The 23,450-nt window shown below is 41.0% G+C and overlaps 1 protein-coding gene and 1 pseudogene across 1 annotated transcript; both read right to left on the reverse strand.

Annotated features, from left to right (window-relative positions):
- Positions 1–1,657: 1,657 nt before the first annotated feature.
- Positions 1,658–13,894, reverse strand: LOC124019605 (prostacyclin synthase-like). Its single transcript, XM_046334995.1, has 10 exons — positions 13,313–13,894; positions 12,323–12,446; positions 11,844–12,019; positions 10,827–10,976; positions 9,339–9,466; positions 6,603–6,784; positions 4,057–4,210; positions 3,329–3,510; positions 2,639–2,790; positions 1,658–2,133 (listed from the first exon to the last, which is right to left on the reverse strand). The coding sequence occupies exons 1-10, from the start codon at positions 13,381–13,383 to the stop codon at positions 1,983–1,985; spliced, it is 1,470 nt and encodes a 489-aa protein (XP_046190951.1). The 5' UTR covers positions 13,384–13,894; the 3' UTR covers positions 1,658–1,982.
- A 306-nt stretch (positions 13,895–14,200) lies between these two features.
- LOC124016887 overlaps positions 14,201–23,450 on the reverse strand; it is a 31,324-nt pseudogene continuing 22,074 nt past the window's right edge.

A 23,450-nucleotide genomic window follows, 5' to 3' on the forward strand; every position in this document is an offset into this window, starting at 1 on the left:
TTTATGATTTTGAATAAGATAAAACGGATCCGATTACATAAAGCGCTTTGGTCCGAGATGCTTTATGCTAGAAACAAAGTGTAAAATACCCGGGAAAGACGTGACTCCGATATGGGGATATCAGAGGCTAGACAAAAAATAGACTTTGCTTGGGAAGTAATCCAACTCTGTCACTATCTATTAATTCAGATATTCACTTTCTGTACAATAGAAGACGTTGAACCCAGACAGGTTTTTAGGGAAACACGTGTGACCTCTCGTTTGGTTAAGCCATGTAACCAGCAGTTAAAATTAAAGCTTACATTCTGCGTCGGTAGGCCTACTCTGCCTGGGGTGGAAAGGTAGGCCTTGCTTTTGAAAGTACCATGCTTAGATTCCCAATGACATCTTAGATGCAAATAGGGACAGTTTCGTTGCAACTCAATATTACAGTAGGTGTTCTTAATGTTTGAACACTGTGTATTATGCTGAAGGGGTGGCCAACCATTTTCATTTCAGAGGTCTGATTTTCTCCATGTAACCCTTATTATAAATAATGTTCACTTCCTAATGAACAAAAGAGCGAGGTTATAAAAAAATAGCGGCCAATTTTCATGGGAATATTAAAAAAACTGTGTTATATGCACATTTCCCCTACCAGTGGTGTATCTCCACCAAATGGACTTGTGGATAAAAATCACTGTGTGGTGATGTAGAGCACACAAAATGTACTTATTCACTTAAGTTTTCATGTACCGAATAAAAACCTCAAGTTAAATGCGTTTCCATCGCAATTTCACCTTTACGGATCGTTCGGTCACAAAAACGGTTGCTAAATGGTAAATGTGTGCCGAATATGGTCTTGGCACGTGCGCTCTCGCCAACAGTTTGCAGATACAGTGCAGGTAGGCTAGTCTACATGAGATTATTATAGATAGTCTAAGAGCAAGAATATTTGTATTTGTCAAATGGCAGTCAAGCATCTATTATCATGTCACTAGAATAAAACCCTAGATATGTATTGAAAAGCAGCATCAATATCACCATGCCCTACCATCACCCTGTGAAGTTCAAGTTATTCAATCCGTAGCCTAATAAACTGTATGGTTTCCCGAGTCGGAGTGGGAGGACTACACACCCTATCATCTTGCGACTCCAAATGTACTTCGATATGATAGTTATATCAATATTTGAAGCATAAAGGCGTTACCACTGCCATTTATCGCATTGACACAAAAAGATCCCACCATGTCGAACGAACAAATTATCCGTCTGCATTTTCAAATGTTTTACCGATTATTAGAATGGTTTTAATATGTATGATTTTACTCTCTGCCTATGGAAACATGGTTAGTGTGACAAATGTGTGGTTTGATCTGTTTAATTGAGCGCCAGCCGCCCAATTACTTCACAAAATACATAAAGGGAAAGGGGGCTACGTAGTCAGTTGTACAACTGAATGCCTTGAACTGAAATGTGTCTTCTGCATCTGAATCAGAGAGGTGCAGGGGCTGCCTTAATCGACATCCACATCTTCGGTGCCCGGGGAACAGTGAGTTAGTTCCCCTTATGCAATGGACACCATCATGGGACTGGAGGGGATTTAGGACATGTTCATCACTGGGATAAGCTCCAAATTGGTGTTTTGTTGTGAAAATGTTTTTACAAATATTTCTAATTAAGGTGGTGCAATAGTTTATACATAATGCACTTTAAACACTTGAAGCTGGTTTTAAGGAGCCAGGTTAATCATTGATACAACTTATTTTACAAACAAAATAGTCTAGAACAAAAAACAATTGTATTGTTATGAAGTGAAAATGTTAAAGTGAAATATATACATTATAATTAAAGATAAATAACACATTACACTGTACATTTGTGCTGATACAAAAATAGATACAATATATTATATGGACATATTGTCATACATTTTTTGAAATTAGCCTAAACTTCATAAACCAGACCTCACGTCTGGTTTGAGAGATCTCAACGTCATGTCTTCAATGTGAAAGTCTAGGTTTATATCTGATGGCCAGGTCTCCTTCAGGCTGCAACATTCCAAACCCATAGCGACTGGAGTTCACCTCTGGCATCTGAGCCTCTGAGTCACACCGCTCCAGTTCCAGATGAGACAGGACCAGATACACAAACCTGAACACACAGATAAAGACACAACAGGTGAGTTGTTGGCATTAACACATTATAAATGTGCCTAAACTGTAACATTGACCATTGCACACACCAGTTTTTGTATAATCCATTTGTATTTTATTTTGGCATGTTCTATTTGCATAGCAGTGAAATTCATGTCACTGTAACCCAATCTTGCATAGACACCTGGAGAAGCCTGTGCAGTAAAAGTCAGCTGCTAAGCCTTCCCTCTTCCTATAATGGCATTTGCTGTGAGGTGAGCGAATCAATCCCAGAATTAAGTCTGTCCTTGATTCTGGTGAAGTGGGGACCTCTGACTCCCTCTGACCTCCTCTGCCCTCCTCTGACTCCCTCTGCCCTCCTCTGACTCCCTCTGCCCTCCTCTGACCTCCTCTGACTCCCTCTGACCTCCTCTGACCTTCTCTGACTCCCTCTGCCCTCCTCTGCCCTCTGCCATCCTCTACCCTCCCCCTAAGACCCATAAGGAACACTCAGAGATACTCACTGTCTGATGGAGTTGATGGCAAAGCGTTTGCCCACACAGCCGTTGGTGCCTGCGCCCCATGGCATGGTGTAGTACTTGAGCCGTCTCCCTCCTTTAAAGAAGTCCTTCTTCACAGATCCGTCCTTGTTGAGGAAGCGTTCATACTTGAATCTCTATGACAGGAAACGCAAGGAGGTAAAGCAGTGAACCCAGGTCATACTGACAAATGATGATCACACATGACTGTTCCCCCACGCTTCCTGCTGCACACAACCATATCATATCAGATGGCAATAATAGCCTGTTACTACCCAATCATTTACTACAATTTCCATGTGTCTTCCACTAACTGGCTGGTACTGTAAGGGTGAAGGACAAAGCAATGATTCAGCTGTGTAACAAGCTAACTCCCTTCCCACTCCTATTTCTATTTGTGTTCAAGTGCCTTACAATGTCCTAGGTTTAACCCCTCTCTCTGTATCTTGGGTAATCCAGGACCACTTTAGAAACTGTGTAGGTGTGCTTCCTCCTTACGTAAACAAACGTCAATACTTATTACTGTACCTTATCTTTAACTTGTGTTACACAATTAATACAACTAGGGTTGTTGGATAGACAGAACATGCGCAGATGGATTTGAAACTAAACTTTATTGTCCATTATTAGGGAGCTATTATTTGTTCATGTGTGAGAGGCAACTAACATCCATACCTGTGGTTCCTGGTGGATCTCAGGATCCATCTGAGGGCTAATGAAGGGGAACAGACACACTCTGTCCCCCCTCCTGAGATGGTACTCCTGCCCATTGGCCATTTGCAGGGTCTTTTCCTGCACTACCTCTCTGGTGATGAACGGGGCAGCACTGAGCCTCAGAGTCTCCTCTAAGGCACTGTCTGGGATAGAGTAGACAAAGAAAAGAAGACGATGAACACTAATATACACAGACTCATTAAGCATACGGATGTTATGTCCTCGTAATAGATTCGCTAAGGTCATTCTCATTTGAGGATCCCTTAAGAATAGTTATGAATAGACTTGCCTAGTTAAATAAAGGTTAAATACATGTTTAGGGCTAAAGGCAGGTTTCTATCTTCAGGTAGGTGGCCCTTTCCTTATGTGCTCATTATTTGCACCAGAGGTTAGAGCACCTGTTGATGGTGACATGGGAGCCATTAGATCATTGAGAGCAACTTTCAGGGCCTGAGCAGGTGGATCTGCCCTGGTCCTTTAGTCATTGAGCTCATTAGGGTCTCAGGCAAAGACTACTGTATGTGTGGCCACTCACCTGGGAACAGTGTGTGTGTATATATATGTCTGTCTTCAACTGCCCTCTCACCCCCCCCCTCTTTTCTCTCTACTCTGTTCATTAAGGTACATTTGCCCATAGGGATGAAGCTCCTTGTCTTTGTGCATATACCCTGTAAACAAAAAACACTCACCAAACACAGGTGTGTGCTGCAGCCTGTCCAGTAGGGGACACTTTGCAGAGTCCTGCTCGGAGATGCTGCTGAACTCTCTTCTCACCGCCCTCATGGCCTCAGGGTTTGTCAACAGGAAACCTAACAGCCAGAATGCAGCAGGTCCAACGTTACCCTGGCAACAAATGGAGGTTGACATGAAGGCAATGACACAGCGAGTTCCCTTTCCGATGGTTCTCACAGTGAGACTGTGCAGGTAGCAATTATGTAACCGGAGAAGGGAACATTACACACCACATGCCAGCTCTTACTATTTTCTCTCATAGGGGAAAGCATCACTTGTTCATATAGTTAAATCACTTGGCCTAATGAATTTGACTGGTTCCTTTCCTGTGTCTATGATAGAGCACCGTGTTATGGCTACTGTCAGAGAGTAGGTGCTGTAATGGTTACTATAAAAGACAAGCCATTAGACATCAAAGAGACTCAATATGGAATGTTCGGGGCACACTGGGCTGTCCTCGCCATCTGTCTGTGTTTGTACATGAGTGGAAAGACCACTGAATTTACATCGACTCCAGACTAAACAATGTTTGCCATGTATAGTGCAGAGCGATTATTGCTTTTTGAGGTCGGTTCGGTTTCGGTTCGATCGCGAAAAAAAAATAATCATGTTTTAATTTTTTTTTTTTGGACATTACATGCACTATGCATTATGTGGGTTGAAAGCTGTAACACAGAATTAAATAATTAATAAAAGTCCCATGGTGGTGGTGATTGCACATTATTGCTTATCACTAATTAACTATCATTTATTCACATTACTTTAACAAAATATTTGTTTTATTTGATTATTTCATTCCACGTCATCCTCTCATAGAGAGCGGCTGCCAACGCGGTCTGACAAAATCACTATTTTAGTAATTCTTCAAATGGAAATAAGACATACTTTTAGGACTGCTGAATGCCAACTATCAATCACTTAGCACTCCGCTTTCTATCCCTCTAGATAGTACGTTCTCAGTCTCTGTGTCTTGCTCTGCACAGACCGGACAAGTTTAAGCAGGTGCGTGATGGATTATGGTCATTGTAGTTTTTTTACCACTACAACTCCATCGCACAGTCCAAGCTTGATCTGATTTATCCCTACAGAAACTGTACATTGAGCTCACAGAAAAAAAATGATGGAGATGTAATTCAAATAACTGAAAAGACGTCGGCCAATTAGTTGTCAAAAAAATATTTAGAAAAATACATTTTGGTTAATCTCTCAGCACTAGCCATGTAATATGCTGCACTATACACTATCCAGGAATTACATACAATATAATACACAGATTATTTTTTTTGGTAAAACCTTATGTTCTTCAGTACATTCTTAGGGGAACTGAAAAATTACAATCAAGAGTGGCATGATGATGGTAGATCATGTGGATGTGTGACATTGTAGATGCGGTTATCAGTGCTCAATGAGTGACGTGATACGTCTAAGCAGCAGGGTTGGGGGTAATTCCATTTGAATTCCAGTAAATTCAGAAAGTAAACCAAATTCCAATTCAGAATGTTCTTCAATTGGAATTTCAGTGTACCTTTTGAACTGACTGGAATTGAAATGGAATTAACCCCAACCATGCTAAGCAGGAGCTGAGTACTCAGAGTCTACTCAGAATGTTCTTGGTATCATAGTGTGTACTTTTGCCATCTTGGGATTCCTCCAAAAAGTATCTGTTTTGCTGGAGTCAGACCCTTTTATCTAAAGGACATAAACAGGCTACTAGTGCACTCTTGTGGTAAAGATGCGTATTACATCCATTACCATCTTTTATTAGGGAAGTCCTTGTTTGAGCAGGAGGAGCAGACAACAGGAGCTCTGTAACAACCATTCTAGCAGCAAAGAGAGCTTGAGAACATCCCACTGAGGCCATGCTTAGTTGGAGCCCACTGGAACTTGCATTAGTCTAACATAGGGACAGGATGTCTGTCCCCTCCAAGATAACACTAAAATAAGGTCTAACAGTTCTAGGGTTTTTCCATACACTCCAGTGGTTGAGAATACAGCATTAGTATTCATCTTAAAGAACTGAATGTGCTAGTATTTATTTCTAGTCTTTCAAAAATAATCACTACCCACAAAAGTATTCTACAGTTGTTGGACAAAGCGTAAGGTGTGGTTGACAAACAGGTACAGTATAAACAGAATTTGAGAGGCACACCGTGTGGGTAGCTGAATTTCACAAAGGATAACATCTTAAACCAGTCGAGTCTAGCATCTGACATTGGCATGCGAGTGTCTTTGTATTGGAAAATATTCATGCTTAAGATGGCTGCTCGCCAGGAGGGCATGCTGCTGTATTACCAGGTATCTTTGTTGGCCCACCTCCAAAAAGCTATTGAATAGAAATTCATTTTTCTATGGGTGCAATGGAACAACAGGGATTTTCACCAATCGTTCACAAGACCTATTCAGAACAGCTTTAAATAGCTGGGCAGCCCTTGCTTTGTGACAATGACAGGCCACTACTCCTCTTAGTGAGGTGAGGTTAGATGGGGGAGTGCCTATGACTCACCTGTGTGGCCCACAGCTGCAGCAGCAGGGCTCTCCTCTGAGTTTCCTCGTCAGCTCCCTCTTCCTGCAGAAGGTGCCTGTAGTCTCTCAGCCAGGGGCTGGACCCGGAGCCCTCTCCCAGCCCCGCCGGGGCCAACAACTCCCACAGACGCCCCCTCACACTCTGGGCGGTCCGCTTCTCCTCTGACACACACACACAGACAGGAACACACAGGCAGGTGAGTCAAGAGTAAACACAGACACACATGGGTAAAACAGATGAGATCAGACTGAGATCATTTGATTAGTGAGTCAAGTGTCGATAGAGAGATACAGGTGACATAATCCTGAAAACAGAGACGGGTGGGAGAGGTGTGTAACATGAACATGGGAAACATGAAGAGTGAGTAATAGGTGTGACATGTAAGATAAGACAGATGAACCAATCTGCCATTTGAATAGAAAGAGGTGACATCAGTGACACGGGTGGGACAGAAACAGGAGGTATGTGGGAGTAAGCCGGGAGGAACAAACAAATATAATATGTATAGTTAGAGAACAGTAAGATCAGATATAAGGAGGTGAAAAGGACAGGCAGGTGTGTCAGGTGACATCAGATGGAGCCTGTAGATGAAGCAGGTGTATGACTGAGAAGAAATGACATAGGGACCATGAGTAATTAAGACAATTGGAGTCGGAAATTAGATTCAAACATATGACCCCGTTAGATAAAGTCATTCACTGCAGTGACCGCACTATGGCAAGCAAGAAACTATCCAACTTATTTACAAACTATTTTTATTTGATTTAACTAGGCAAGTCAGTTAAGAACAAATTCTTATTTTCAATGATGGCCTAGGAACAGTGGGTTCACTGCCTGTTCAGGGGCAGAAAGACAGATCTGTAACTTGTCAGCTCGGGGGGGTTGACCTTGCAACCTTCCGGTTACTAGTCCAACACTCTAACCACTAGGCTACCCTGCCACCCCACAGTAAGTCCATACAATGATAAATATGACAAATCACAAACAGCCAGCCGACTCAATGATATATATAAAAATCGGAGTCATAAAGTGATCGGGGATAATACAGATTGAATTATTCCTCTATTCAGTCTTTATAATAAACTCAGCAAAAAACAAAACGTCCTCTCACTGTCAACTGCGTTTATTTTCAGAAAACTTAACATGTGTAAATCTTTGTATGAACTTAACAAGACTGAAACTGAGACATAAACTGAACAAGTTCCACTGACATGTGACTAACAGAAAGGTAAAAATGTGTCCCTGAACAAAGGGGGGGTCAAAATCAAAAGTAACAGTCAGTATCTGGTGTGGCCACCAGCTGCATTATGTACTGCAGTGCATCTCCTCCTCATGGACTGCACTAGATTTGCCAGTTATTGCTGTGAGATGTTACCCCACTCTTCCACCTGCAAGTTCCCGGATATTTCTGGGGGGAATGACCCTAGCCCTCACCCTCCGATCCAACAGGTCCCAGACATGCTCAATGGGATTGAGATCCGGGCTATTCGCTGGCCATGGCAGAACACTGACATTCCTGTCTTGCAGAAAATCACACACAGAACGAGCAGTAGGGCTGGTGGCATTGTCATTCTGGAGGGTCATGTCAGGATGAGCCTGCAGGAAGGGTACCACATGAGGGAGGAGGATGTTTTCCCTGTAACACAGTGTTGAGATTGCCTACAATGACAACAAGCTCAATCCGATGATACTGTGACACACCGCCCCAGACCATGACGGATCCTCCAACTCCTAAATTGATCCCGCTCCAGAGTACAGTCCTAGGTGTAACGCTCATTTCTTTGACAATAAACGCAAATCCGTCCATCACCATTGGTGAGACGAAACCGTGACTCGTCAGTGAAGAGCACTTTTTGCCAGTCCTGTCTGGTCCAGCGACGGTGGGTTTGTGCTCATAGGCGACGTTGTTGCCGGTGATGTCTGGTGAGGATCTCCCTTACAACAGGCCAACTAGCCCTTAGTCCAGCCTCTCTCAGCCTATTGCGGACAGTCTGAGCACTGATGTAGGGATTGTGCGTTCCTGGTGTAAGAGTTGTTGTTGTTGCCATCCTGTACCTGTCCCGCAGGTGTGATGTTCGGATGTACCGATCCTGTGCAGGTGTTGTTACACGTGGTCTGCCACTGTGAGGACGATCAGCTGCCCATCCGGTCTCCCTGTAGCGCTGGCCACATTTATCTCCCTGGCCACATCTGCAGTCCTCATGCCTCCTTGCAGCATGACTAAGGCACGTTCACGCAGATGAGCAGGGACCCCGGGCATCCTTCTTTTGGTGTTTTTCAGAGTCAGTAGAAAGGAGTCTTTAGTGTCCTAAGTTTTCATAACCGTGACCTTAATTGCCTACCATCTGTAAGCTGTTAGTGTCTTAACGACCTTTCCACAGGTGCATGTTCATTCATTGTTTATGGTTCATTGAACAAGTATGGGAAACAGTGTTTAAACCCTTTACAATGAAGATCTGCGAAGTTATTTGGATTTTTACGAATTATCTTTGAAAGACAGGGTCCAGAAAAAGGGGCGTTTCTTTTTTTGCTGAGTTTACATAAGGGTAAAACAATCAAACTATAATACCACATCCAAACTGAATTAAGCCCTAAGATCGGACACACCACTTCTTTTGATCAACTCCCACACCCAGCTGCCACTGTACCTTTCCACAAATGTAAAACCTTGTGGCTCACAATGTTTCTTTCAGAGACCATGTTTCATGTAGTCACCTGGTTTCAGTGTGGTCCTGGCCATTTTGGTCAGGAGGTTGTCAAACTTCCGGTACTCCTCATAGACGTCAGTGGGATCTGTTCTGTTGTTGTTCTGCTCCCCTCCAAAAAGTGTGAGGTACCCTGCCCTGAAAGAGAGAGAGAGAGAGTGGGATGGTGAGTGTGGTTGTAGAGTGGCATGTTGAAAAAAATATTTGGTTGCTAGTAGCGGTTAAGCTTAGGAAAACATGTCATTGAGTGATCATTAAATATATTGAAGATGTTGCCTTAAAGATGGAATCCGCAGTAGGCGGAAACAGCACCATGGCTCTGCCACCACCGTTATTGTTTCTGTTGCCCACTTGAGGAGATGTCGCGTAGCATGGTAGAAATAATTGCAGTACATAATAGTGTGCTCTTCCATCTCCCATGCAATTATGTCCGAGGGGAAAAAACTGTTTTCGTTGTTTGCACTAACTTCTTTGTTCCTTGTATTTAAAACAGGCATGTCATTTTCACCATTAAGCATTTCAGTTTTAAGTGATTGTTAAGAACCGTTTCCGATCGATGGAGGAATACCTTGCCCACAGTGGCGTCCTCCCACTGAAGGTCAACAGGAACACTTCCTGTGTCACACCTGCCACTGCCCACCCACCTAAACTGTTCACAGTGTGGGGTATTACTAGAATAAACTTCTTATTTAGTATAAATCTTCCTCATCCTAGATTACTTCACAGCAGGGTTTTTCAAATGCTTTGAGGCAAATCAAAATCCTGGGAAGGAACATTATAAAGGCACGCCTCTTGGCATTGGAGAGAAAATTAAGCCGTTTTCAAGGTAATATTCTGCAATTATACCCATAATGCCATTTTTTTAAAGCTTACATTACAGTGTATTTATGTTAACAAAATATTTTGGGGCAATACAAGAAGTATCCAGTTGAAAAATGTATAACTTGTAGATTACAATTATTTTGTCCAAGGGATATATTAATCTGTTGTTGTTAGTAATATTAATAAAAAATACAACTTAATTCATGTTATATTTTGAGATCTGCCTGTGGACCCCATGCAGTACGGCCGCAGACCCCACTTTGAGAACCCCTGCTTCACGGTGTCTGACCTATTAAGTAATGATGTTGCCTAATGTTAACAGAAGTAATGACTAAGTCCTCTGGTCCCCATTAGGATGCTGAATGTTTAAATGACCGTCTCAAACATCTCTGGCAACACTATAAATAAAAACCCTTTTAAAGTGTGTAGCCGGGGGAGTTCTACAGGAAGGGCAGCCTGAAAGAGGAATTTCATGAGAGCACTGCTCTTTCTTTTCATTAGATGCCTCTAATGTGTCACTAAACATTCTTACTGGTGTATTTACAAACAAGTGGCTTGTGGAACGGGCTGGTAAGTAAACTGTTTATCCCAGGCGTTTGACGTAGGCCCTTGGGGACGCGTGGGTGAATGAGTGAGTGAAGAAGGGAAGGAGGTATAGGAACTCTTCCGTTCGTACCTGAAGAGAAGACTGTAACAGAAGCTGAAGAGCCCGTCCGTGTTCCAGTCGGTCTGGTTGTGACAGGGCCTCTGGGCTTGCAGCAGCAAGGACTGAAGATGGCGGTGCATGGTGCTGCTCAGGCAGGATAGGCTCCCGCCCTCAAAGTGCCTGAAGGTACAAAGGTTTAAGGTCAAGAGAAAGGAATGTTTGTCATATATGATGTCACCAAGGCCAAACCTGTAATTCACTTTTACCTAATTGTGTGAAAGACTAGCATTCTGTTCCGGGGTTTACTATGGGTAGCCTTGGCTCAGACAATGCTTATTTACTTAAGTAGTGGCACTGTGAAGGCAGGTGTAGTATCACGTCTCTATGGAATAACACCAAAAAACATAGGTGTTGCCTGTGGAAATACTGTAACTGATCAGTCTGAACTATAAACTTTGGGCTGGAGGATATGTCAGTGCAGTACACCTGTGTGGCAGGGTACAAAATGCTGCTCTGTAGATTCAACATCCATTACAGAGAGCTTGACATCTATGCTCTATAAAGCCAGAAGAAAATGACTATAGCACTGTAACCTACACAACGGCCTAGATATTATGCAAGACAATATGACTGTGAGAGACTGAGATAGTTCCACAACAGTGCCAATCAACAGAATGGTGGGAGGTGGGTGCATTTGCTCCACACTCTGACACAGTATGCATTTATAAACCATAACATGAGGCTAATCAGGCCATGGCGATGGTAGTGATATCTGTGATGGTCGATGTGGTAATCCCTGATCCCAGGCACCTCTCTGTCTCAGGGAGTGAAACTTTTGAGTTAGACTACGGTGGAGCCAGGAAGCAACATCCCACAGTAGCATAGTATACCTGTGCAAGGATCCAGTTATTGGCTGGACAATGCTGTCCTTAATCGTTTATATGTCAAAACTTTAATTTGTCATTCTCTGACCGTATCAATGGGCATGTACAGCTGTTTTTGGGCTGACCACACAGAAAGGAGTGTGTGATAAGGATAGGGACGTACTGTTTTGTTAGGGCCTTCTCTACAGCAGGGTTGTGATGGGGGAGCTGCAGGCTGAATATTCTGTCCATGAGAACCTGTGCGTAGCGTGTGAAGTCTAGGGACACAGAGTCCTCTATCACAGCATCATAAGAGCTGGGGTCCAGTAGCACTGTCACATAGCGCCCAGCCACACGCACCTACACACACACACACACACACACACACACACACACACACACACACACACACACACACACACACACACACACACACACACACACACACACACACACACACACACACACACACACACACACACACACACACACACACACACAAAATCAAAAAGTGGAACACACCAACACACGCATCATGAATGGTGAGGAATTTACATCTACTATAGATGTATTCAGGGATTTAGGCAAGAACAGATGATCAGGTTCAGGTATAGATATTAGGTTGATGATGTTGAGGAAAGTGTTTCATATCACCACTCTTACCGTGAAGATATCGCCATGCTTCACCTTCATACGGTTTAGAAACTTGGCAGCATCTCTTCCAAACTCAAGGGCGTGGCCTAACCATGGAATAACTCCTTTGTCTAAAGGTGGCTCTTTCTCTGACCTGTATAGAAAGAAAACCCATGTCATTTTGAACAGCTAATATTCACACCTATATATTTGTTCATACCAAAGTTACCGATTACACATATGTTGTCTGTTGATATAGCAACTGTAGTCAAAATCAATTAACTATTCAATATTCACATGCCTGGCTCTTATCAGTACATTGTGTGACACAGCTATGAGTAAAGTAGATACAGTTTAGCCAATAAATTATAAAGCCAGAACTCTCCCAATAACATTTATAGTAGAATGAGCCCATCAATGTATCCAGCGATATAGCAATAAGCAAGGATGAAAACAGATGTGACTTTATGATCTTTGAGACACAAAAGTTGACATTTAAGACTGGCCAGTGAAAATAGTCCTTCATAGCACTTGAATTGTGGTTAATCTCGGGATTATTTCAACCTTCCCTCTCAAAAAGGATTGACAGGCGACAACTCATGTAACTCATCTACTGCTCAACTATGATATTATTAAGATGTATTTGGATTACTTTAGGTTTATGGTAAATACAACTTTATGCTGGGTTAGTTTATGCTAGGTAGGCAATACACCTATTAGATAAGTAGTAATGGGCTAAACAAATATGTGCACAGGTGAAAACGAGTTCGAAATGCCCACAATATAATACAGAACGCATCAAATCAAATGTATTTATATAGCTCTTCGTACATCAGCTCAAAGTGCTGTACAGAAACCCAGCCTAAAACCCCAAACAGCAAGCAATGCAGGTGTAGAAGCACGGTGGCTAGGAAAAACTCCCCAGAAATGCCAAAACCTAGGAAGAAACCTATTCAATGTATGCAGTGCAAGCATAGACATTAGCCCAATAGAACATTCATTTTAGAAAAGGGTACTCACCTGGAGCGTTTCGAAACAAGTACGAATAAGAGAAGCATGCCCTGGACAAGCAAAAGTATCGTCCAAATCATAGCGCAATTTCTAGAAAGATGTACCTGCACGTTGGTGCGCAGCAGTGAATATATGTGAATAATTTAAGACTACAGGCTTGATCAGATATAGTGCTATTTATTTTGTCATCCGATGACGGCGTTGCAGGGTGTACCTTGACGTCATATGACCTCATCCATCTTCGTATTTGCACGAGTTCACGTAGGACCCATGACTCGGGAGTTGATTCATTCTGTATCGCAGGAGATCCGTGTTTACGGTGCATGTTGTCTCCGCGACCGCGGGAACATGGCCTTTAATTGTCAACGTTGCTATAAAGCTGATACTCAGGGCTAGGAATTTAATGGAGCCGTAGTTTCATTTCCAGATACATCCAAGCCTAAACAAAACAAACCCACCCATGTGTCTGAATTTAAATCAGATGAGGTTTGATAATATCCTAAATAATGATATTCCAATAATATCGTGTCTTCATGGGGGCCTCCATAGAGTTGAGCGCAGACAATTTGAAATCCATGTACCTTTGACTCACTATGCAGTCGATACTTCAAAAATGTACATTCTTAAACTCTTACCATGTAGCTAAGTTTGTCCTGTTGTTGTGCCTTTTTCTTTGTTAACTAAAATAATATATTTTTTAAATAAAATGTTAATCAGAAACAAACACCGACTGTTTCCTCATTGATATTCAATTGGCACATTGACATTCGAGTTGCCATCTTAGAGCAACAGCAATGAGGAAACAGTCAGTGGTTATATTTGATTGACGTTTTATTAAAAAAGTATGTATTTCAGCAAACAAATGTGTGTATTTACTTGGCTACATAATGGGTTGCCTATCTCAAAAAATTACACTTACTTACATGTTATTCAGGTCAACATTTTAAAATGGATATTTCTATAAAAGAAACTGAAATGTACCTAGTCTGTCATATTTAGACAAAGCTTGCATAGCCACTTTTATTTCAGTGATTATGGTGATGTGTCAAACTCACAAATGTAAAAAGAGGTGGACTGATGTCACATCAATGGTGTATCTGTTTCACAACAGCAGCAGACATAACTGATGTTAGGATGAGACAATGTTGTCATTGAATATACAGCTGGGTGATGCATGGGAATGAGTGTGTACAGTCTGTAAGTGTCATTAAAAAGTCCATTACATCAACAACTGATCTAGGCATGTTTGAATACAAGTTTTAGTGACCATAAGAGTCATCGTACAGAACCTACCTACAAGTCGTCAATGGAGTGGAGAGGTGTGGTAATTTGAACACATTCCCTCAATAGCACAATTTGGGTGTAAAATCAATATCCTTGCTTACCTACTGTAGCTAAAAGAACCATGGATGATTCATTAATTGCATTTATATAACTGGCACTCAGACGTACCCCAACAACTTCGAATAACGCTGGGGTTTAACATGAAAAGGAAACTGGTTGTATAAATAGGCCGTCAACATTTTTGGACTTAACCCAAATGTCATCTGTCAATAAAAATACAGTAAAATGTAGGAAATGCTTCCCTATGAGACACACTCACTTTTGGACCTTCAACAACATAAAACAGCAAAATAGGTTAATCAAATAAATAAATAAATGTCAAAAAGTAATTTTTTCAGCCATTTCTAAATGATATTTCTGTATAGGTGGAGCTTAACTTGGCCACTTATCCTCCTTTTCCTTTGCTGCTTTTTCTTCTAGTGGTTCCCGGACGTCTTCTGGGGTTTGGCCAAAGACCCCTGCTGTCTGTTTGAGGAGGAACACCCCTGCGTGTAGGCCACCTACATTGACCCAGGCAGTGTGGTGCTTCCGCCAGAGTCCTCCAACCCTCAACATGGCATGAGGAAGACAGATACACCCCATCACAAAGCATTCATTGCAAAAATCATTAACGCTAAAACACCACAGTATTACTTGGAGAAAAGCCATCTGGCCAAGGGCCCATCTACACCAGAAACAGAGTAGACTCAGTCCATACTATACTCTCACAATAGAGGTTTGTTCACACAGATAATATTGTTGTGGATTAATGAAATCAATATGATCCAACTTCCTCAACTACTCATTTTTTGGAAACCCTGGAATTTTCCAGATGCCTTCCAGAACAGACAGGTTAGGACACGTCTGTCCACCCCACTCCACCACGAATTACACAGTCTTACTGTATGTGTGGTACATTGCCTTTTGAAAGCATTTCTTATCCTGGGTCAGGATGACAGCCTTCCCTGAGCCTGGTCGGGACACCTGGGCCATCTCTCTTACACAGGGCGGATACAGGTCCCAGTTCTTCTTTCTGGAGCCCATTCTATAAGAAAACCACACAACATACACATCAGCCATGTAAACAATATGAATACATTCAATTAATAAATTACTCCATTGAAGACTTGTTGGTAGGTTCTGTCTATGTTGGCTGTCCGAATTGAAAAGTACAGTGGTATCTACCTCTTCCCAAAGGGCATGTCAGTGATAATGATGTCCACTGAGCTGGTTCTCATGGGTAGATGACACAGGTCCCACTGCACCTTGTCTATGGGCAGCCCTGGTGTACTGCAGAGGTGGAGAGTATATACAGTGAATTCGGAAAGTAGTCAGACCCCTTGACTTTTCCCCATTTTGTTTGGTTACAGACTTATACTGAAATGGGTTTAATAGTTTTTTCCCTTCTTCAACCTACATACAATACCCCATAATGACAAAGCAAAAACAGGTTTTTAGGCAATTTTGCAAATGAATAAAAAATGAAAAACGTAAATATCACACTTACAGTTGAAGTCGAAAGTTTACATACACTTCGGTTGGAGTCATCAAAACTCGTTTTTCAACCACTCCACACATTTCTTGTTAACCTCTCTTGGGTAGGGGGAAGTATTTTGATGTTTGGATGAAAAGCATGCCCAAAGTAAACTGCCTGTTACTCAGGCCCAGAAGCTAGGATATGCATGTAATTGGTAGATTTGGATAGAAAACACTCTAAAATGATGTCTGTGAGTATAACAGAACTGATATGGCAGGCGAAACCCCGAGGACAAACCATCCCTAGGAACTGCAATCTGGGATTACACTAGATGTCAACAGTCTTTAGAAAGAGTTTCAGGCTGGTTTTTGGAAAAATGAGCCAGAAATGGTTGTTTTTCTAAGTGGCTCCCATTATGGCTGTAGTGTTTCCAAGCTCGTGGAAGAGAGCGCATTCTTTGTATTTTTCTCCGGTAAAGACAATAACGATTCTCCTTCTTAAATTTGATAATTTATTTACGTATTAGGGTACCTAAAGTTTGATTATAAATGTTGTTTGACTTGTTTGGAAAAGTCTATTAGTTAAGTTTGGGATTAATTTTGATTGCATGTTGATGGAGGGAAACTGGGTGACTGAAGCACGCCACCTAAACTGAGTTTTTATGGATATAAAGAAGGACATTATCGAGCAAAATGACCATCTGTGATGTAACTGGGACCTTTTGGAGTGCCAACAGAAGAAGATCATCAAAGGTAAGGCATTTTTTATATCGCTATTTCTGACTTTCGTGTCGCACCTGCCTGGTTGAAATATATTTTTCATGTGTTTGTATGCGGAGCGCTGTCCTTAGATAATCACATGGTTTGCTTTCGCCTAAAGCCTTTTTGAAATCTGACACAGCGGCTGGATTAACAAGAAATTAATTTATTTTGATGCATTATCCTTGTGATTTTATTTCATCGGATGTTAGCCGTCCCACCTGCCCATAAGAAGTTAACAAACTATAGTTTTGGCTAGTCAGATAGGACATCTACTTTGTGCATGACAAGTAATTTTTCCAAAAATTGTTTACAGACAAATTATTTCACTTATAATTCACTGTATCACAATTCCAGTGGGTCAGAAGTTTACATACACTAAGTTGACTGTGCGTTTAAACAGCTTGGAAAATTCCAGAAAATTATGTCATGGCTTTAGAAGCTTCTGATAAGCTAATTGACATAATTTGAGTCAGTTGGAGGTGTACCTGTGGATGTATTTCAAGGCCAACCTTCAAACTCAGTGCCTCTTTGCTTGATATCATGGGAAAATCAAAAGAAATCAGCCAAGACCTCAGAAAAAAAATGTAACTCTCCACAAGTTTGGTTCATCCTTGGGAGAAATTTCCAAACGCCTGAAGGTACTACGTTCATCTGTACAAACAATAGTAAGCAAGTATAAACACCATGGGACCACGCAGCCGTCATACCGGCAGCAAAGAACCTTGTGAAGATGCTGGAGGAAACAGAAGTATCTATATCCACAGTAAAACGAGTCCTATATCGACATATCCTGAAAGGCCGCTCAGCATGGAAGAAGCCACTGCTCCAAAACCGCAATACAAAAGCCAGACTACGGTTTGCAACTGCATATGGGAACAAAGATCGTACTTTTTGGAGAAATGTCCTCTGGTCTGATGAAACAAAAATGGAACTGTTTGGCCATAATGACCATCTTTATGTTTGGAGGAAAAATGGGTAGGCTTGCAAGCCGAAGAACACCATTCCAACCGTGAAGCATGGGGGTGGCAGCATCATGTTGTGGGTGTGCTTTGCTGCAGGAGGGACTGGTGCACTTCACAAAATAGATGGCATCAAGTGGAAGGAAAATTATGTGGATATATTGAAGCAACATCTCAAGACATCAGTCAGGAAGTTAAAGCTTGGTCGCAAATGGGTCTTCCAAATGGGCAATGACCCCAAGCATACTCCCAAAGTTGTGGCAAAATGTTTTAAGGACAACAAAGTCAAGGTATTGGAGAGGCCATCACAAAGTCCTGACGCCAATCATATAGAACATTTGTGGGCAGAACTGAAAAAGTGTGTGCGAGCAAGGAGGCCTACAATCCTGATTCAGTTGCACCAGCTTTGTCAGGTGGAAATATTTATACTCAGAACTGTTATTTCTTCCCTCTTTGTTTTCTTTGTAAAGTAATCATTTCAAGAGTTATGTGTCTCAAAGGATTATTTTAACAAGCATGTGACCGTGGGGGTTTCTTTTGGTTAGGGCAGAGGAATTCAGTGGGTGCCAGTCCCAATTGAACAGGCTGCAATGTTATGTTATGTTTACAATGATATCAAACTTGGTCATGTCCGCTTTCCACTTGAAGAAGTCTTGCATGGCTCCACCAAAGTCCCTTGCAGTCTCGTTGGAGAAGCTGTGTTTTTCTCCTGCACGTCACACTAAACTTCAGCACCTTAACCCCTGTGCTCCTGCCCCTCTACCGCCTGCTGCTCACCCTGGGGGCTGCTCTCCAGGTCAGGAGACCCGGCCTCCCCTGCCCCCACACTCTGGCCTGCAGTAGGTACCTCAAGCTCCAGCTTCTAGGTCTCTGTGGTGACAGTCTCAATGGCATCCTTCTCCACAATGTCTTTGTTGGCTTTGCCTTGGTCTCTATCTCGCCCTCCTCTCCCCTTGGGACCGTCTATGGGGTTTTCTGTTCTTCTTCAGAGAGGTGTTCAGTTTCCAGACCTTCAATGCATTGGTCCATGGCAGCTTGGAGGCCAGCTTCTGCAAGTCCTCCAATAACAGAAAGGGTAGTGCTTCTATTTAAATACCTTAGGAGGGAGAGGCGTGTTATAAAGGATAGGTGACTGGTCTTTCATGCAACGTGAATGTTGTAGTTGAAATGAAAGTGTAAGAATTCAGGTTCCTTATTGGCTGTGCTGTAATGAAGAGAGATATACCTTTGAGTCTTTAAACTGATAGTTGTCATACTCTTCATTCGCAACAAACAAGTTGTCCACAGACATCAGATTATGCACCTAGAAAGAGGAGGCACAGGTTAAAAAAGCTAGGCTTTTGTGATGTGTGCAAAATTAATCAAAGGTTTTATGACCACATCAAGATTTTAAGATGATTTAAAAAAAACATTCTTATTTCATCCTAATCACAAAACCCTTGTGATAGTCTACCAAAATAGTCCAAATAGTGCATTTTGGGAAGTGTAATTGGGTATTTTGTTTTAATAAATAATAAACCTAATTTCAACATTCTGTCATAAAGAGAATATGTTCAATTGAACTAAAAATAATAATATTCCAGCTCTAAATTAAGAAACATTACTAAAATTACTATAGTTGGTGCCAATTAAAGTAACATGATTCAGCCACCACCATGCTTGAAAATACAAAGAGTGTTACTTTGTGATGTTTTGTGTTTGCCCCAAACATAACACTTTGTATTCAGGACATAAAGTTAATTTCTTTGCCACATTTTTTGCAGTTTTACTTTAGTGCCTTATTGCAAACAAGATTTGGATTTTTATTTTTACAGGCTTCCTTCTCACTTTGTCAATTACGTTAGTATTGTGGAGTAACTACAATGTTGTTGATCCATCCTCAGTTTTCTCCTATAACAACCATTAAACTCTAACTGTTATAAAGGCCTCATTGTGAAATCCCTGAGTGGTTTTCTTACTCTCCGGCAAACTACGTTCGGAAGGACGCCTGTATCTTTTATTGACTGTGTGTAATGTTATACCATCCAAAGCGTGATTATTAACTTCACCTGGCTCAAAGGGATATTTAATGTCTGCTTTTGTATATACACTATTATTGCACACTGTGTGTGCTGCCACCCTGTTAGAAGGTAACAGATTATTTTATTACAATGGTTAAATTGGATTTTCATTGTGTTCAATGGTGTTATGTGCCCCCTAGTGGCGCTTTCTGGTACTTAGACAGACGACGCAAACAGGAAGTAGAGAATTTGTTCTGCACGCATAGAAACAGCTACAAACAACGCTACGGTGCAGGTCTTTCAATGTAGTTATTTTTTGTCACGCTTCAGCCTTGGAAAAATATTTGTTTGTAAGTTCGATTCAAGCATTTAGCTAATGATGATAATCTTGTTATTGATAGAGTTGCTTACATATCAATGTTGGTTGCATTTACTCACAAATTGCAATGCCTTTAATGTATGTCATTAGCTGTATTACTTTGCTCAAGCGTCATGCAAACGAATTGTAAAATATACAATACTGTAGTTTTGTTACTGTTTCTATTGTAATATGCTTTGTTATTCTACATAGATGGTTATACATTATTAGAGTAATGAAAGGAGCCAATTACCATATGGTTAACAATTAGCTATATGGTTTGGCATCATGCCAGATGCAACTTCAATTGTTTAATGTACAGCTACAGTATGTCGGTGTGAATTGAACACTAAAGTATAATCTTTTCTGTATTTTTCAGTTTCACAACATAAACGTTTACAATATATTCATTCAAGAAAAGTCACGCCTTGGGAGTTTTATTGAAGACTTAGTTGTTAGCTATCTGTCTAGTTTTGCATGGGAACGCAACTCAAGGGCAGAATACTGTGACTTCTTAAGCCATTTTCTATTCCTGAACTTATTTATGCTTGCCTTAACAAAGGGGTTGAATACTTATTGACTCAAGACATTTCAGCTTTTCTTTTTTTAAATAAAAAAATGAAAAACATAAAAACATAATTACACTTTGACATTCTGGGTTATTATGTGTAGGCCAGTGACACAAAATCTTATCTCTTCAATCCATTTTTAAATCAGGCTGTAACACAACAAAATGTGGAATAAGTCAAGGGGTGTGAATATATCCCCTTGTGACAGCGGGAATGGATGCTTGTTATGTGCAACAGAGGGGCAATTTAATGCAAGCAACACAATTGTTTTTGAAATTGTTAAAACATTTCTAGGTCAACTGTCTATGTTAATAGGGTTGATATGTTATTCTCGACCCCCTACCTGGGGAGGCAGGTAGCCCAGTGGTCGAAGTGTTGGGCCTGTAACTGGAAGGTTGCTAGATCAAATCCCTGAGCTGACAAGGTAAAAATCTGTCGTTCTTCCCCTGAACAAGGCAGTTAACCCACTGTCCTAAGGCCGTCATTGTAAATAAGAATTTGTTCTTAACTGACTTGCATAGTTAAATAAAAGGTTAAAGAAAAAACACAAAACACCAACAATGAGTAGAACCAGCTTCACCTGCTTTTACTATTAGATGTTCAATGCTTCTTTTGACAAAGTAAAAAAAAAACTTTTAACATGACTAATTACTAATCACATGAAATAAATAAGAATTTACAGAAATTACTTTGTCTAAACAACAAAGTAGCTAGGGCTGAATGCACTCATGACTCAATTCTATGTGCAACAAAATTACTATGTGTTTCTCTAAAGTGCTTTGTGAAAGCAAACCACTAAGATTGTATTTGATAACTTAGCTAGTCATGCTGGCAATAGAATACATTTTCAAATGATGACAACCTGACGCAGATTGCGATTTCTAATGGACCGTTATCAGATTGCGTAAATAACAACAGTAAGAAACAAAAAACTGCAAGTGTGCTCGCTTCAGTTTCTGAAAAGCACAGCTAGGGGAGTTAAAGGAACGGTTCACCCATTTTGAATGTTATATTGTTTTTGTGCATCTCTGTTCTATCAATTCCCTGGGTCATTTCATGTTTTCACGTATTTCTGAGTTATTGGAATTCAAGCACGTGGAAATCTGGCTTGGATATGACGTAGCACCGTGATAAAGTTTCACCATACCGGAAGTTAATAGGAATAAGACTTTTAGATCTCGAAAACATCTATCATACATGTCAAATTTCAACACTGGCAGATGTCACAACTCCAGAGGATGTCTTCTTTCAAATGAGCCATCGATCAAATTTTCGTAATATTCCTACCTCAAGATAATTTGTCATTTAATGGAGGGTCTAGCAATTTTTCCAATATGTCTGCCTCTTTGGTTCTTGAAAGAGAGCGTTCCTTGTCCCAGAATCACCCAGAATGCACCCCGCAGCCCACGTAGCATGGGAAACGTTTACCATCTCCTCAAAAGTATATTTACCGCTGCGAATGTCAGACTCCACTCTGAGGCACATCTATCTGTAGGTTGAACATGGTGAGATTGTAGACTCCAAAATTGATAGTTCAGTTTGTTTAGGAGATTTTACAGCCAACTAGCTACTTTACATGCGGATATGGTCTTACTTGTATTATTGTGTGTATTGTTTGCTAACTACCTACCTAGCTAGTGTCGTGGAAATTCTACACACTAAGTCAATCTTAAATGAATAATTATTTATTAACAGCAAGCTGGAGAGGTCTGTGATGGAAATGTTATCTTGTGAAGAGACAACCTTGAAAATGATGTTAATCATAAATAATCCTTCGTTTCTACCTGTGCTTGGTAAAGATATGAGGGTGGGGGGCGACATGACCCCCTCCTTAGGACTATTTAATAATATGTTCTATAAAGATAAGACGTTCCAGACACATGACAGAACCAACCCTATGAACTATACCTATGTAACGTGTCTGTAACCAGTATATAAGAGATGCAACGGGACTGCTCTGAGAGAGCTCCTGATCGACATGTGTACTTAGAGCATTGAGTTGGTTGGAACCTCTCCAGCGCACTGATAATAAACACTGATTAATTTAAGCTTGACTTCGAGTGTAACATGTGTAGAATTTCTCTGACAATTTGGCATCAACGAACAGGATGATGCGAGGAAAACCGGTGGCACATTTTATGACCGGTGGCACATAAAATGAAGCGTGAGGGAAATTCCCATCTGACCAAAAGACCAGACCCTTACTGTGAGCTACCCATGAGGAGACACAACATTCACAAACAATTGAGGGACGTCTTCTGATTTCAGTAAGTCACTTGAAACTAATTTGTATAGAAAATAACAAAATCAATAAAACTAAACATAAAAATGGAGGAGGGTACCACTAGTCCTAAGTCAAGTAATAGCACGAAGCGAATATGGATGTGAGTTGTGTGAGTGTGGAAAGTATTAAGCTGATTGAAATTTGGATAATAGGTACTGAGTGAATGTATGAAAGTGTGTGTGTTATTCTATATGTATGCGGCAAGACTATAGAGTCTATAGGGACCATAGCATTTATGACTATATTTTTTTAATTTTTTAATTTCACATTTTTTTACCAGGTAGGCAAGTTGAGAACAAGTTCTCATTTACAATTGCGACCTGGCCAAGATAAAGCAAAGCAGTTCGACAGATACAACGACACAGAGTTACACATGGAATAAAACAAACATACAGTCAATAATACAGTATAAACAA

The sequence above is a fragment of the Oncorhynchus gorbuscha genome, linkage group LG03, assembly GCF_021184085.1.
Source record: "Oncorhynchus gorbuscha isolate QuinsamMale2020 ecotype Even-year linkage group LG03, OgorEven_v1.0, whole genome shotgun sequence".
Classification (NCBI taxonomy): domain Eukaryota; kingdom Metazoa; phylum Chordata; class Actinopteri; order Salmoniformes; family Salmonidae; genus Oncorhynchus; species Oncorhynchus gorbuscha.